Source organism: Aspergillus affinis (assembly GCF_023601865.1).
Source record: "Aspergillus affinis strain CMG 70 chromosome Unknown NODE_44_length_242547_cov_84_751050, whole genome shotgun sequence".
Classification (NCBI taxonomy): domain Eukaryota; kingdom Fungi; phylum Ascomycota; class Eurotiomycetes; order Eurotiales; family Aspergillaceae; genus Aspergillus; species Aspergillus affinis.
The window spans coordinates 33,644-49,153 of record NW_026515825.1 but is presented as its reverse complement, the minus strand read 5'-3'; the positions used below and the strand labels follow the sequence as shown (position 1 = coordinate 49,153).

At 50.3% G+C, this 15,510-nt stretch overlaps 4 protein-coding genes across 4 annotated transcripts; 1 reads left to right on the top strand and 3 right to left on the bottom strand.

The window, feature by feature from the left end:
- Nucleotides 1-73: 73 nt before the first annotated feature.
- On the bottom strand, nt 74-1,480 carry KD926_007490 (mannose-1-phosphate guanyltransferase; the record flags this gene model as incomplete). The annotated part of the gene is made up of 5 exons (XM_053100349.1): nt 74-93; nt 156-1,032; nt 1,090-1,236; nt 1,356-1,399; nt 1,474-1,480. 5 exons carry the CDS (start codon nt 1,478-1,480, stop codon nt 74-76), a joined length of 1,095 nt encoding a protein of 364 aa, XP_052955931.1.
- Nucleotides 1,481-2,245: 765 nt separating this feature from the next.
- On the bottom strand, nt 2,246-3,358 carry KD926_007489 (uncharacterized protein; the record flags this gene model as incomplete). The annotated part of the gene is made up of 1 exon (XM_053100348.1): nt 2,246-3,358. One exon carries the CDS (start codon nt 3,356-3,358, stop codon nt 2,246-2,248), a length of 1,113 nt encoding a protein of 370 aa, XP_052955930.1.
- An 833-nt stretch (nt 3,359-4,191) lies between these two features.
- Nucleotides 4,192-6,823, top strand: KD926_007488 (i-AAA protease YME1; the record flags this gene model as incomplete). The annotated part of the gene is made up of 5 exons (XM_053100347.1): nt 4,192-4,221; nt 4,286-4,420; nt 4,482-4,596; nt 4,655-6,360; nt 6,428-6,823. The coding sequence occupies 5 exons, from the start codon at nt 4,192-4,194 to the stop codon at nt 6,821-6,823; spliced, it is 2,382 nt and encodes a 793-aa protein (XP_052955929.1).
- Nucleotides 6,824-8,363: 1,540 nt separating this feature from the next.
- KD926_007487 (glycerol kinase) lies at nt 8,364-10,268 on the bottom strand (the record flags this gene model as incomplete). Its single annotated transcript, XM_053100346.1, has 4 exons — nt 8,364-8,636; nt 8,715-8,881; nt 8,937-9,931; nt 9,997-10,268. The coding sequence occupies 4 exons, from the start codon at nt 10,266-10,268 to the stop codon at nt 8,364-8,366; spliced, it is 1,707 nt and encodes a 568-aa protein (XP_052955928.1).
- Between the last annotated feature and the right edge of the window lie 5,242 nt (nt 10,269-15,510).

Below are 15,510 nucleotides of genomic sequence, written 5' to 3'. Positions count from 1 at the left end.
CGAGGTAAAGGTGATTCAAATCAAGATATTCGAGGACATGTCGACGTAAAGGGAAGGAAAAGAGAACGGGAGATTACATGATGATCGCAGGAACTAGCGCAGAACTGTTAGTATCATGGATGGAGGATTGAGTGAGCATAACCAAGAAAACTCACCATCAACGTTCTGTTTGATGCTCTTGTGCGGCAAGATAGAACCACCGTTCACGTAGACTTCATCGGCAATGGTCACGTCGTCACCCAGAACGGTAACGTTCTCCAGGCGAGCCCACTTGCCCACCGAGCTGTTCCATCCGACAATGGTCGACTTCACCCACGCGTGGTCCTTGACCTTGCTGTTCTCCAACAGGACGCATCGTTGCAGACGAGCACCGTCGCCGACGACGACGTTAGGTCCGATGACGACGTTGGGCCCGATGCGGCAGTTCTTGCCAATCTTTGCGCTGGGGTCGACCATGACGTTTCCGCCATACACGTAGGGCTCGTTGTTGGGGGCGAGCAGTTTGGAGTTGCGCTTTGCGAGCGAGGTGAGGTACAGGCAGGTGCCGCTGAGGAAATCCTTGGGCTGACCGACATCCATCCAGAACCCTTCCAGATCAAACGAATGGAGCTGGCCCTCCTTGCAGATGGCGGGGAACGTCTCCTGTTCGATCGAGGTGGGACGCAGCTCAATACGGTTTAGCACGCTGGGGTTGAGAATATAGATACCGGCATTGATACGGTTGCCGACGAACTCGACAGGCTTTTCGACGAAACGGTCGATGCGCGACGCGTGGTTGGGCTTGTGGACGACGACACCGTATTTCGAGGGCTCGTCAACCTTGGTCACGACGATGGTACCTTCGTCGCCGTGGTTCTTGTGGAACTCGGCCAGCTCCTTGAACGGGTAATCGCAAATGACATCGGAGTTCAGGACGAAGAAGGGGGAGTCGTCCTTGCCCAGGATCTTCTCCGCCAACTTCAGGGGACCGGCCGTGCCCAGCGGCTCGGACTCGACGGAGAACTCGATGCGGACGTTGTATTGTTCCTCATACTAGCGCAACAATAAGCAAACCGGATCTTTCAATTCACGAGAGAATATCACGCGTACCTTTTTCAGGGCAGAGACCATCACATCGGGGCGGTAGTTGACGGCCAGAACAATATCGGTGACACCAGCAGCAGCCAAGCTCTCGACCTGGTGCAAGATCATGGGACGGTTGCCGAATTCCACGAGAGGCTTGGGTAGCGTCAACGTCTATGACAGCGGCCGCATAGATTAGCAGAGATTCTTTCGAGAAGCGGCTGGTATGCTCCGACGTCACGATCGTCGGCGGCGGCGGCGGGGGAGGGATGAGGGGGGAAGCATTGGCTTACCAAAGGACGCAACCGGGTACCGAAACCTCCGACAAGAATAAGAGCTAGAGAAACGTTAGTTAAAGGGGGGGGGAAACAATCGGAGGGGGACTAGTCGAGTCCAACAGGGAGCACGTACCCTTCATATTGAGGGTGGGATGAACGAGTGAATTTAGGAGAGGGGAGTATAAAAGGAGAAGGAAAAGGAAGGACTTGGATGAAGATAAAAAGGCGATTGATTAGAAGTTGACAGAGGGAAGGGGGAAGCAATCAATCAATCGATCGGGAGATGGCCGGATTGACAGATCGGAAGCTCTCAGGGAGGGAAAAGGAGAGAGAAGGAGAAGGAGGAGGAAGAGAGGAGCGGAATAAAAGAGGAACCAGAAATGAACAATAGAACACCTGGCGTTGGATGTATTGGAGTGTACGAAAGTGTACCGCCGTACCGTCTGTTTGCGGCGAGGGGGGAGGGAAGTTGGGGCAGGGGAAGACGGTAACGATACGGTACGCAAACCAGGCCACCAGGCAACATCCGGTCAGGTGCTCTCCTTAGTCGGGCCCGGTTTCAGTATTGCCCCCCATGCCTCAGCCCTCAGGCAAGCTTTCTTCCTGCAATTTCCCACCCCTTTTTCTCCTGCTTCTCTTGTTCCACTCCATACTTAGAGGTAAAACAAGCGGAACAAAGAAAACAAGGTTACATCCTGACGGAGTATGTACGCCCTACTCCAGACGGCGTCAATCATATGACCCGACATGTCCCCTACCTACGGAGTACAAAGTACATACAGTCCTACGGTGTACACTGAATGGTCCGTTGGTCAAGGTGGCTGAGAGCCAATGTCTCTCTTGTTCGGGTCCCTCAGGCCGCGTCGTCCTGTCGGGGTTTCTATTTATAAGATCACCACTCACAGTCACTGCTCGGGCGTATCTGGAGGCAGAATCGTGGGATGAGGATTTTTCGCCGGAATCTCCATCGACCCACGTTGTTTTGGCCCCCTGGTGCCACCGCCTGCTGCTTCCGGTGCCGGGTCCACAAAATGGCGGATCCACTGACGGACGTTGCTCACCTTCGCCAGCGGCAGATCTTCTGGCTCCTTCGGGCGCTTCTGCTGAACATCACGCAGCTTCCTGCCGCTGTACACTCCCCCCGCGTCCGTTACGTCGACCCGCTGGCGGTGCAGCAATTCCACCCGCGTGACTCCATTCTTCAGACTCTGCCCGTACACCCGTTCCCGGAATGTACTCAGTCCCACCGTGCGCAAGAGAACGATGTCCCGTGGTCGCAGACTTGCCAGGCTGCGTCCCAGTTCGCTCTCCTCGTCGCCGCCTCGATTCGTGCGAGGAAGCCAAAATGTAACACCAAACCCGCTGCGCGTGTTATCGCCCACCACGACCTCGATCAGGTCCAGCTCTCGTTTCCATTGTCGCGTCAGGATGCGGCGCGGCGGCCGAATGGTAATGATGCCCACGATCAGATTCACCGTCATCGTCTGAGGCACAATGGCATTGAGGTATGCGGCGCTAGGAATATCGCGCAGGTCCGTGATATGTCCCGAGATCGAAAGACCCGGTTGGAGGCTTTCTTCTTCCCAGCTTGGCGCGATCGAAGTGTTCGTGCTGTCCGCCCATACGCCGCTCTCTTTCGTCGAGTCGTCCCCGGAGGTGCCGGGCGCAGATATCTCCGACGTCTCATGGATGGCAAAAGAGTGGTTGTAGAATTTGGAGAGTGTCGAATCGTCGGGTGTCGTAGATATTCCGCCAGGAGTAACCAGCTCGTCGATGGTAAAGAACCGTGCGCCTCCCGTAGGATCAGTTTCGTTCTGATCTGGATACGTCTCTAGCAAAGCCGAATCCTGCAGCAGTCTCCATTTCACAGTGTAGTATTCTGCAAAGGACTTGGCTCCTTCGTTGCCAACACCCGAGCCGTCGAATGGGTATATGGGTGCATTGAGTAGCTCATGTTCATCCCAATGAAGACTCCGTACGGTGGGAGCTCCCATAAGAAGAATGACCTTTCGGGACATCTCGGACTAGAGCTCGAACGACAGAAGCCATGAAGTATGCCCCGAGGTCAAAGTTGCTGAACCTATCACGACAAGGTTCAGGACGAGGGTCAAACAGGTAGCTGCGCTCTTGCTTGAAGTGAATGAAGACCCGCTTCCTTCTCCAAGTGCTGGTGACCGAACTGGCCAATAACAAACTCTGCAAATTTGCGCAAAGTAACATATATATAGAGAGAGAGTGTGTGTGAGTGTTGAAAACCTAGTGAAAAGGAAGATACCGGTGTATCACAACATGCGCGGTAGGTGATGTGTTATGCGAAAAATGAGAAGGTTTCTTATTGTCAATGATGACCTTCTCATCGGTGGCCGAATCGAACCACGGGTTGCCGAGCCTGCCTTTCCATTGTATTGTGTAATACGTAGATATTCATCACCAATATGATCAAGGCAGTTCCTGTTGCCTCTGCGATCTCCCGGAGAGGAGATATTGTCGAACTCCACCTCGAGGGGAATGGTTTACAGATAATGGAAAGCTTTGGCGATGGAAGATGCCGATGGAAGCAAATGGACGGGCTGCTGCCTGGGGCATAAATACACGTGACCTGTCTGTCCGGCGGGGCGGACGAGCCACAGTGGCAAGTCCGCCGCCAATGAATTCGCCGCCGCATTATTGAATCCCGCCGAGGCACCTCCATCTCACTTTCGCTCCGCACCCTGATCGCTATCATTCAGTGATGGCATTTTCTTTCCTTGAGGATTAATTTCACGTTTCCTCGATCCCAACTTTCACACGACCTATCCAGGGATAGAACTTCCTGTTGTCGCGGCCAAGTGCCGCCTTACGTCGGTCAACCATGGCCTTTCAAGTTCCGATCCCCAAGCCCGTAAGAACCCTTGGCCTTATGATCTGGAGCGTTCGACCTCTCTAACCTATATAATCCCGTGCAGAATATCGCGGCAGTGACATCCGATATCTGGCCTTCCATGTCGAAGCTCCTGAATGCGCCTTGGAAGAATGTCGAGCGCGGCCCTTCTCCCGGATCTACCGCTTCCCAGCGCACGGTTGGGGAAGCGAGTTCAACAGTACGTTTTGTGTCATGCATGGATGAGGATTGTTCCGTTGGGTTGTTAACGATCTGTTTAGAAAGCCGGGTCTGTCGTGCTGCCGGAGTTCCTGCACACGGTGCCCTCGATGGCTTTGAGAGCGGACGCCATACGCCAGCCTGCGTCATCGGGATGGTCCCGTTCCTTGTTCAATGGTAATCATAATCCGAGATGTTGAGGGAAACATTTATACTGACTCATGATTCTTTAAAGAACGTTCGCTTTGGTCCTCACCCTCCCTTGCCTCCCGGGTCTTCTCTCCGTCGTCTTCTCGTTCTTATTCCACGTCTCTGAACCGACTTCGCCACGTCCCCCACCCCCTCGGTCTTTCCAAGTTGCAGCATCAGCGGTTTCTCTTCGGCGGTCCCTCTCACGGTATCTTAGCACAGAAAGAGAAAACCGCTAACAATAACCCACAAAACGTCAATGCCCAGAATTCCTTCTATCAGGACCTCCTTCGCGCCAATATGCCCGCGATTATAGTCGAGCGGTACAGGAGTGGACAATTCGCCAGCAACGAACTTTCGGAATCGATCTATTTCAAGGCCTTGAACCTTGTTGGAGGAACTAGTCCCGCAGCAATGGCTCCCGGGTCTAATCCGAATGTGAACATGGAACAACTCCAGGCTATTGGCCAGGCAGTTGCGGCTCAGAAACATGGTGGTCAAGTGGGATTATCAACAAAGCATGACAGCACTGGCGCGAAAGAAGCTCCTTTGTATGTTGTTGTGGAAGAGTCGCGTGGAAGCACCATCTTCCGATGGGCTAAATTCCTGGTGTCCTTCGCATTCTTCGTCTACATGTCCCTTGTGCTTGTTACTGTCTTGGTGGAAACCACGGGCGTTTTGAAGAACATCCGAGGCTCTCAGAGCAACGAGGCCCAACCGCAGCATCAGAATGTTCGCTTCAGTGATGTGCATGGCTGCGATGAAGCCAAGGATGAGCTTCAGGAGCTCGTTGAGTTTTTGCTGAACCCGGATCGGTTTTCTTCGCTCGGTGGCAAGCTGCCTAAAGGTGTCCTGCTTGTTGGGCCACCCGGTACTGGAAAGACCCTTCTTGCTCGTGCTGTTGCGGGTGAAGCCGGTGTCCCTTTCTTCTACATGTCTGGATCTGAATTCGACGAGGTGTACGTGGGTGTTGGTGCCAAGCGTGTCCGTGAGTTGTTCGCTCAGGCTCGAGGCAAGTCACCCGCGATCATCTTCATCGATGAGCTGGATGCGATAGGCGCCAAGAGAAATGAGAAGGATGCCTCGTACGTGAAGCAAACTTTAAACCAGTTACTCACCGAACTCGATGGGTTCTCGCAGTCAACCGGAGTGATCATTCTTGCTGCGACCAACTACCCACAACTGCTGGATAAGGCACTGACTCGACCTGGACGTTTCGACCGGAAGGTGACCGTCGGCCTCCCCGATGTCCGGGGTCGGATGGATATCCTCAAGCACCAAATGAAGGACGTCCAGACCAGCACTGATGTGGATCTCGCAGTGATTGCGCGTGGCACTCCCGGTTTCTCCGGCGCCGACTTGGAAAACCTGGTCAACCAGGCCGCCATCTACGCCAGCAGAAACAAGCAGGACAAGGTGATCGCCAAGGATTTTGATTGGGCTAAAGACAAGATCATGATGGGAGCAGAGTCTCGTAGCAGATTCATCCAGGACAAGGACAAGCTTCTGACCGCCTACCACGAAGCTGGTCACGCCCTGGTTGCTTATTTCTCTCCGTCCTCTACACCGCTGTACAAAATCACCATCGTGCCCCGCGGAATGGCGCTGGGTGTGACGCACTTCCTGCCCGAGATGGACATGGTCTCTCGGAACTATACCGAGTACTTGTCCGATATCGACGTTTCCATGGGTGGTAAGGCCGCTGAAGAGCTCATTTTCGGACACGACAAGGTTACGAGCGGCATCTCAGCTGTAAGCTTGTTTTCCCCCCACCCAATCCATCACCAGATCGCTGTTTGCTGACCCAACTTTCAAATAGGATATCCAACAAGCCACTGAGACGGCTTTCACCTTGGTCACTCGATTCGGATACTCCAAGAAGCTCGGAAACGTCGATCTCTCCACCAATTACAACTCGTTGTCGTCTGAGACCAAACAGGAGATCGAAGGTGAAGTCCGGCGTTTAGTTGAGGAGGCCAGAGTGCGCGCCCAGAACATCCTGACCGAAAAGCGAAACGAATTGGAACTCTTGACGAAAGCCTTGATTGAATACGAGACTCTCACCAAGGAAGAAATGGAGAAAGTCTTAAAGGGAGAGAAACTCGACAAGCTGGAACCACCACCTGCGTCGTCGCCGCCTCTTAAATTGCCCGAGGCTCTGCAGGCGGCACGGTTGAGCAAATCCGATAAAGAACCCCCGACAGCTGCCGAATAAGGCCAATCTCTTTTCTTTTTCCTGATGACATTTCAATCTCTCCCCTATTCATAATCCTCTTTCGATCCTGGTTGTTGTTTTCTTTTGGGCTGACCTCCATTGGGCGTCTCGAGGATCGGCATTGTACTTGTCACACCTTTGATTGCAACCCTTGGAGGTTCTTGTTCCTCTTCCGATTTCCCCTTCTCTTTGCTCTTTACATTGTACTCGGTGTTGCGCCTTCGTCTGCATACTCTGCTTCTCTTTTTTTCCTTGTCCCTTATCTTTTCTACTTTCCCTTTTTTCTGTTTCGATATCTCTGATCTCAATATCCATCCCCGAAATCCGCAATCGCAGTCAAAAAATTCAGACCTGTATCTGTTCTCATCTGGCATATAGCAGGGCGAGTTTAAGGAGTCAGAAAATCACCGGCAAGCGCGGAATTGAAATTACCCAATACTTGCTTGTCTCTTTACCTAAGTACCTTTGCCTGGTCTATCTTGGGTTGTATTGTATTGTACATACATACATAGGTCGCAATCGAAATTGAATACTGAAGCTAGAATTTAGAACAATCTTGGTTTTTGTCGAGTCGTAATCGGTCCAGACAGACGTTCGCGATGCAGAAGCTGACTTGACCCTAACCCTAGGTATCTGTGATGATCAACGTGACTAGATCCGGCTAAATAGACTCGGAATAAGGTAGAAGTCTGTCATCCTAAGTAGCAGTTCCGGAATCAGTGTATGCAGCGGCACTGAATGACGATTGTTGTGGTCTGGTCTACCGGGTTGTTGAAAACATATTCATCCGTACTTATGCACTCATGAAATGACCGCTCACCCATGGCTTTGGTAGTCAAATCCATATCTGGGTTCTCGGGTTAGGGAGTCTGGTTATGAAACGGAGGGAAGAGGTGGTCCAGACCATATATTGTTTGCCATAGATATGTAGGTATGGCGGTGGGAGGGGATTGGATGGATGGAATTTGTGAACTATGTAGTTGATTGATTGATTGATTGATTGATTGATGATGATGGAAGTACCTTGCTCAAGGAGACATAGATATAGGAAGGAGGTGACAAACGGTTCCATTCTAGAGATCTAACTGGAATGCCGATCGTACTTTTGCCAAGTTGATTGATGCTCGCGTCAAGAGTTGTATATAATCCGGTGCCGAGAAAGCCACACAGAATATCTAAAACATGTGACAACCAAACTACTTGTCGCTACATTTGGTTTTTTTTTTTATGTTTTTGAAATATTGATGAATTTGATCTAAAATATGTATGTGAAAGCTAGAATAGTATATAGATGTATATGTACCAGGAAACCTGCTCGAAAAGAAAAACGAGATGAAGAATTGGGTATCTTCAGAAAAGACACCACACCGCCGGATTGGCCAAATAGCAAAAACAATGAAAAAAAGACCCATGAACCCCAATGAACACATGACAAACGCACAACGCTTAATCGCACAGAAATCATCCAGGTATTATAATAGAAAATGGGAAGGCTGATTCCCTTTTGTGTTTTCCTTCCTTGATTGCCAAAAGAGTATTTCTACTCTTCTTCGTCTTCACCATCCATATCACCCGTGTCGGTCCAGCCGCGAGACATCTCGACGGCCTTGGACCATTGTTTGTACATCCTCGCACTCTTTTTGATGGAGATGTGGGGCTCGAAGGTGGTGCGGTTGGCGCGGTTCATGTTCTTGAGTTCATTGAAGTCCTTCCAAACGTCGATGGCGAAGCCGGCGGCGATGGCGGCTCCCAAAGCGGTGGTTTCGTGCATAGCGGGTCGTTCGACAGGAATTTGGATAACATCGGCTTGAGTCTAAAAGGAGAGAAAAAAAAAAAAACTGTTAGCGCGCTGCTTATTTGTGCGGTCAAGAGTAAAACAAGCACAACATACCTGCATGCAGATGTCAGAATTGCTCATTCCACCGTCAACGGCAAGCTGAGTCAATTTGTGCCCACTGTCAACCTCGATAGCATCAAGGATAGCCTTGGTTTGGAAACAGGCAGCCTCCATAGTGGCTCTTGCGATGTGCCCGCGCTGAGTATATTGCGTAATGCCAACTGTTGTCATGATTAGCAAAAAATCTTCACTCTCATATCCAAGACTTCAACTTACAGATAGTGCCCTTGGCATCATCTATCCAGTAGGGTGCGAACAAGCCACTGAACGCCGTGACGAAGACACAACCGCCGCTGTCGGGCACGGAGGCCGCAAGGTCACTGACTTTGCGCGAGTCACGGAAGAAACCCATGTTGTTCATCAGAAAAGAAACACCACTGCCTGCAACAGCCACACTACCTTCCAAAGCGTAGACAGGTTTCCGATGCTTGCCCAGTTGGAAGCCCACAGTGCCCAGGAGACCATGCTTCGAGATGACCGGCTTCTCGCCAACGTTGTAGAGCAGGAAGCATCCAGTACCATACGTATTCTTGGCGCTTCCCGGCGTGAAGGCGCAGTGACCCACCAACGCGGAGGACTGGTCACCAAGACAGCTAGTAATAGGAATGCCTTCTAGAGGTCCCGAGCTAACATATCCGTATCCGTCCGGGTCCGCGGACGGTAGGATAAGAGGTAAACGGATCTTGTTCCTGTCCAGCCCGAAGAAGTTGAGCAATCGATCGTCATAATCAAGCGTTTCCAGGTTCATGAACATTGTTCGGGAGGCGTTAGTCACATCGGTGACCAAGCGACCACCCTCGACACCGCCATTCAGATTGTAGATGAGCCACGAGTCGACAGTACCAAAAGCGAGTCTTCCATCCTCATATGCGGCCCTGACTTCGGGCAAATGCTCAAGCATCCATACCAAGGTAACGGAGGAAGGGTAGGTAGACAGCGGAAGACCACAAATGTTCTTGAGCTCGTCTGCTCCGGGTTTGGCTTTCAGCTCGCGGACCAAGCCCTTGGTCCGGGTATCGGGCCAAGCAATGGCATTGTGAAGAGGCTCGCCGGTTTCCCAATCCCAACACACTGCAGTCTCTCGTTGACTAGTGATACCAATAGCCTCGATTTCGTCGGTGGAGTGGCCCAGGGCAAGGAAGGTCTTCATCGCTTCTTCGATACAAATGTAAACGGAATCCACCAGCTCGAAGGGGTCTTGTTCGTGCCATCTAGAGTTGCGAGTTAGGAGGGGTCCAAAGGATGATGTTAAAGATAATGGTGGGAGGAAACATACCCAGAGTATTCATGAATCTGGCGAAACTCAGTCTGATACTTCGCTACGGGAACACCAGTGCAGTCGAAGATGATAAAACGGGAACTGGTGGTACCCGTGTCGATGGCCCCAATAAACCGATCCTTCAGGTTGTCATTGCGACGATTTTCGTGCTGTAATAGACCGCGATGGCCATCGTGCGATGAGTAAGCGTGAAGATCAACATAGCGCTCCTGCTGTTCTTGCTCGTCGATGAGCGAGTCCAGATCGGACATATCGAAAGGGTTCCTCATTGTGGTGGTGGGGTCGGTATAGGCAATTTAAGAGTTCGTGGGAGAGGAGTTGGCGAGAGGGAAGATTCTCGCCAAAAAAAAAAGAATATATAAAAAAGTGGCAAAGAACAGGGATTGCCCGAGGGTTGATTGGAGGGAGGACAGGAAGAGAGGGGGGGGAATTTACGTCCCGAGCGCAGTTCTTAAGAGGGAAGAGGCGGGGAAGAGAGAGAAAATATTGGTTAAAGGATGACGGAATTGAACTACGCGGAAATGGTTGGTGGGGGGAAGAAACGAGGAAAAGATACTGGGCAGCCAAGATGCTGCTGAGTCGGAGGAGTGGACGCAGGTGACGTAGCCGGATTCGGGAGTGCGTGTTGGGAAGGCCGTGAACGCAGTGAGAAAGAAGAAAACTTGAGGGCGGTGGGAGAGGAGAGAGAGAAGTCAAGAGAAGAGAGAGAGCGAACAAGAGAGAAAGTAGGCGGGGATGAGGTCACCGACTTAGGAGTGATTTAATGCTGTGGCGAGGCAACAAGGCAGGAAAAGGGAGGGAAACGAGAAAGAAAGAAATGAATCTTCGCTCTTCTCCAGAATGGACGAGGGACACTTCTTATCCAACTCGGTGGATCTGGCCCGCCCAGACCAGGTATTACATGTGCATAAGTGGACAGCTTTCCCTTGGTACCTGTCCGTATGAGAGTCCGGTATGGGGATGCATGGATGTACCTACATACATACTAACGAACCGACTAAGGGCCAGGCAAAGGAATAGTCCAGAGTGTGTTGCTCCGTAGGGTGCTTCCTAGTGACCCTCGCCCGGCTGCTCTCTTCGGGCCAGTCCCCTCGTACCCGCCGCGAACTAGGGTGCTGACCTAATGGCCTCCTACTTTGGCCTGGCGAATTCCCCGTTCGTCCATGGCGGAGAAGTGGGGGCGTGGGGGAGAACTCGGAAAACGGATTGGAAGATTCATTCCATTTCCACTTTCTTCGGCCCTTCTTTTTTCTTTTTTTTTTTTTTTTCTGATCAGACGACCACTGTCCGTCGTCAGCACTGACATTCATTGCCCTCCTTACGCGGAATGGGGACTGCTTGTTTGGGGATTTTGGGAAGGTTAGCCTGGCTAATTTAGAAAATCTGGAGTCTCTCCCTCTGGATCTCTCCCCTTTCCGTTATCGTCGATTTATCACCCTGCACTATTGGCCGGGTTAGTTCTCCCCATGTTTTATATTTGGGCTGAAACCTCCTGAGGTGATTGATGGATTTTCTATTTTCTATCTTGATTTTTGTGGTTCATACGGAGTACTCCGTACAATTCGTGATTATGGCCATCAATCATCGATCGCCTTTTAAAATCTCACTCGCGAAGGAAATAGAATTTAAGGGTCATTCAACGGAATGTCTTGATCACACCCATTGAAGGGGGGAGCAGAAAATAAAATAACATCCAAATTACCCAATTTCCCATCAGTGTGGTAAAGGAGGGTATGTCCGGCAGGGCTTCCGATCATCGCAGCCAAGAGCTCGAGGAGCGCGACTAAGAATAGTAGGTGCTGAACTGCCACATGACATCGATCACGGACCCATCGCAGGTCGATTCCATGGTTTTCTCTATCTGCATCTCCACCCGGAACTAGTCGCGGTGCCTAGAACAAACCCCCCCCCCGAAAACAGCTTTACCCGGTCTGGTCGACCACTCATACCCTCCCGTGGGTGTTGAGATAAGCAATCCTAGTAACAATATAATTGTCACTAAATAAGAAAAGAAATATCAAAATAAAAGAAAATATCTCTCTTTCCTCCCCCCCTCCCTCATCCTCCGAGGTCTTAATCGGGCTCGTCAATCTCTGGGTTGACAACGAATCCCCTCCAAAAGAATATGCAAGAGGTCTGATGGAGGCAGTATGAAGAAGGGGGAAACCCCAACAAAGTAAATCCAGGGAACAACGGGCTCCCAAATTCCTAATCGATAATGCAGAGCGATGTGCATCTATGCCTGATCCATTGATCCATTCCACGACCAGACATACCTACCTGCAGAATAGATGTCGATCTGGAAATCGAATCTCTATGGAAGCCCAACCACCGTCTCCTGAACAACGGAGGGAAGAATAATCCTAAATAAACCAGATCATATCCCTGCCAAGGTAGGTAGGATTGAAGACAAAACGCGCAAGAGAGGGGCTCTGCGGGCCCGTTGGTTCTCGTCGATCGAGCACATGACACGGTGCAATTTTCTCCTGCTATTCCTTTTTAACGCTCCTTCGGCGATCTAGACCGGCCCTTTCTACCCCTGGATCTTTTTTTTCTTGATCATTTGGACGTTCTAGCTTCTTCTCTCTCCGGTTGTTCCAGGGTCGTCGCTGGAATTCGGGGCCCCTTCCTCTCTCTCTCCTTTTCAATTCTACCGTTATCGTCGTTAGTTTATTTTATCTTATTTCCATGACCCATTTTTTTGTTTCTTTTTTTTTCTTTTCCCTCTTTTCCCTCTTTTTTTTGCGCGTGCTCATGACCTCCCGAGTGGGAACCGGACCACCCATTAGTAATGTCAGAACTATATTTTCTTTTTTAAACGAGACGGGGCCCCCCTACGAAACTGCTCAGTAATATACAATAGTACTCCGATAGTAATATTATGATAATATTAATTCACCTGCTCCGTACTAGTTTTTTAGTATCTGCTAAGTCCACAATTCATGGAAGGAATGTGTACCTAGAATTCGAATCCGGGTACTCCGTACAATCGTCAACTTGGTAATATATTTGTATAAGGTGTATGTATGTATATAAGTACTCTGCTATACCCTTGTCACCGATTCCTTGATCACATCCTTTTGGCACGCGTTCCAACCAGGATGGGACGGCACTAGCGAAGCCGGCAGGGCAAACAAGTCATCAATTCGGGGATGTGATTTACGGAGAAATTCGACCCTCCGGATAGTCGGGTCGGCTTGGCCCCTCCTTTAGTTACCCTGGGCCACGGGATCAATTGTGCCGACCGGCAGAAGGGTCTCGACGCTGACCCGGGGTTGCTTAATGTTTATTAAAATTTATTATATCTGATTTAAAAAATTTTCTTTTGCTTTTTTTTTTTGAACATCAACGTCCGTGTTTCGGACGAATGAATCAAGGAGAGCTAAAGAATAAGCACATTTTAGACTACGGATTTATTCCTAATTAGACTGGGTGACTGCCCAACTACGCTGTACGACTACCACTGAGTACTTTCTTTCGCCTGTCGACTTTCGACCCCGTCGTTCTCGCATACGCCGTACGGTGTAGTTAGTCGATACGGGTATTCCTTGCAAAGCTCATTGATTCATCGTATCTTATTAGTCCTCTAAACCCGCACTCTGCCCGGCTGCCCAGGTGTCGATGTCATGATTATGTATCCCAAGTCCTGCCCACGTATTCCAGTAAGAAGAAGATCCCACCCGAGGCCCACCACTCGCCACCTCAGAGCGGATAGTGACGTTGACGACCAGACCTGCTTGTCGGGCAAACCTAACTTACGTAGCTTTGCTGGCCCTGCAAGAACATGATCGACCTACAGAGTACGGACTACGGAGTATGGTGTAGAAGAGGTTCGGGCGGGTAGTCTTCGTTTCATTTCATTTCGGCAGTTCCCAAGCGTCAAGATAATCAACTTGAATCATACGGAGCCTCCATTCCCACTCAATTATCAGCATTGACCTGTGATGCATTGGCCCTAATTGGCTGGACGGACGGATCATCAGAGCATGCAACAAACCCGGAGTCGATCCTCCCACCGCAAATTTGTACTTTATTTATTTATATCCTAGGTTAAAAAAATGTGGCAGGTCTAGAGCCCTGTAGGATATAGCGGTATATGGAGTACTGGCATATTTCCATTGCGAACATAAAAAAAAAAAAAACGAAATATGGACCGATAGATCCGGGTTCTGATGCAATGCCTGCCTACTAGACCACTGGGCACTGACACAGTACATATGCCGTGCATGCGTTGTCCTCCGACCTGCCAAGAACGAGGGAATTGCAAAGCTACGGAGACCGGAGACCACGGAATGAGAACCCTACCAATCTAAGGATCCCATCAAATGACCAACGGTGAGATCCGGTCAAAGGTTGGTTTAGAATGCGGGCCGATACCTTCCCGGGACTTCCTTCCCAAACCTGTTTGCATCCCGGGCCCAGTCGTCATTGCCGGCCTGTTGCTGCGATCTGCGCCTTTCGTGGCAGACAAGTAAGTCGGCACTGCGTTGTGTTCTGGGTCGGTCTGCTTATGCTTCTGTCTGTCTGTCTGTGTGGCATCGTCGCACGTTTGGCATTGTAATTGTCATGTCATCTGCCGACTTGGTTACCTGGTTGTCTATCTACTCATCTCTTGGGCACCACGAGGACTGGGCTAATTTGTGCATGTGCATACATTCATAGCGACATACTTAGCACCCTACAGTACATTAGCACAATTAATATTAGTAACAGATTTGATGGATTGCACCGTTTTGGTCCTGACAGGGAGCTCGCTGTCCTCGTCTGACTTTCCTTGAATGAGTCGCTCGCTTGCAATGCCGCTGGATCCTGGGCGTTTTCTAGGTTAGGCACTCCCGTAGACAGGCAGGAATTGTAATGTCCATTGTCCTGTCTGGTTCTGGTCTTGCCGACACTTCCATCCTTCCCCCCGGGTTCAAGTCCTGCCTGGGGTGTCAAAACCCCGCATTTGGTTCTTGGGTCGTGCGATCCTGGTCTGCCATGGCCCGGAGTTACTTTGTCTAGTGGTCACTAGTAAGGCTGGGCCTTGGTATCGATATCAATATCGATGTCTGTTTGGATATCCGACCTGACTTCAGGAATGCTTGCCAAGGGACTAATCGCTTATGATCAGGGATTCCTGACATATCCGGAGTCCCGTGGGGAGATACGGTTTACTGGATATGGAGTAGGGGGAGTTCAATGTTCTCGATGACGATGATGATGATGGGAACGAGCGCGGACGACTGTGATACGGCACTGCCTAGGTAGGTTAAGGTAGTCCTTTGTCATTCTGCCAACCCCAAACCTGATTCGATACTGTTTGATGGAGATGAGTTCGGAGTATCTTTGTTTCTAGTTTCCCGTCTCTACGTCTCGCGTGGCACAACTACCACAGTCCAACATAACCAGTTCAAACAAACTAAAACAAATGAAAATTCCCAGCGTCCGCTGATTCGTTGATTCCACATGTAATCTACAAGTAACTCAACCCAACATAAAATAAAATAAAAAAAATCAAAATCGGAAACA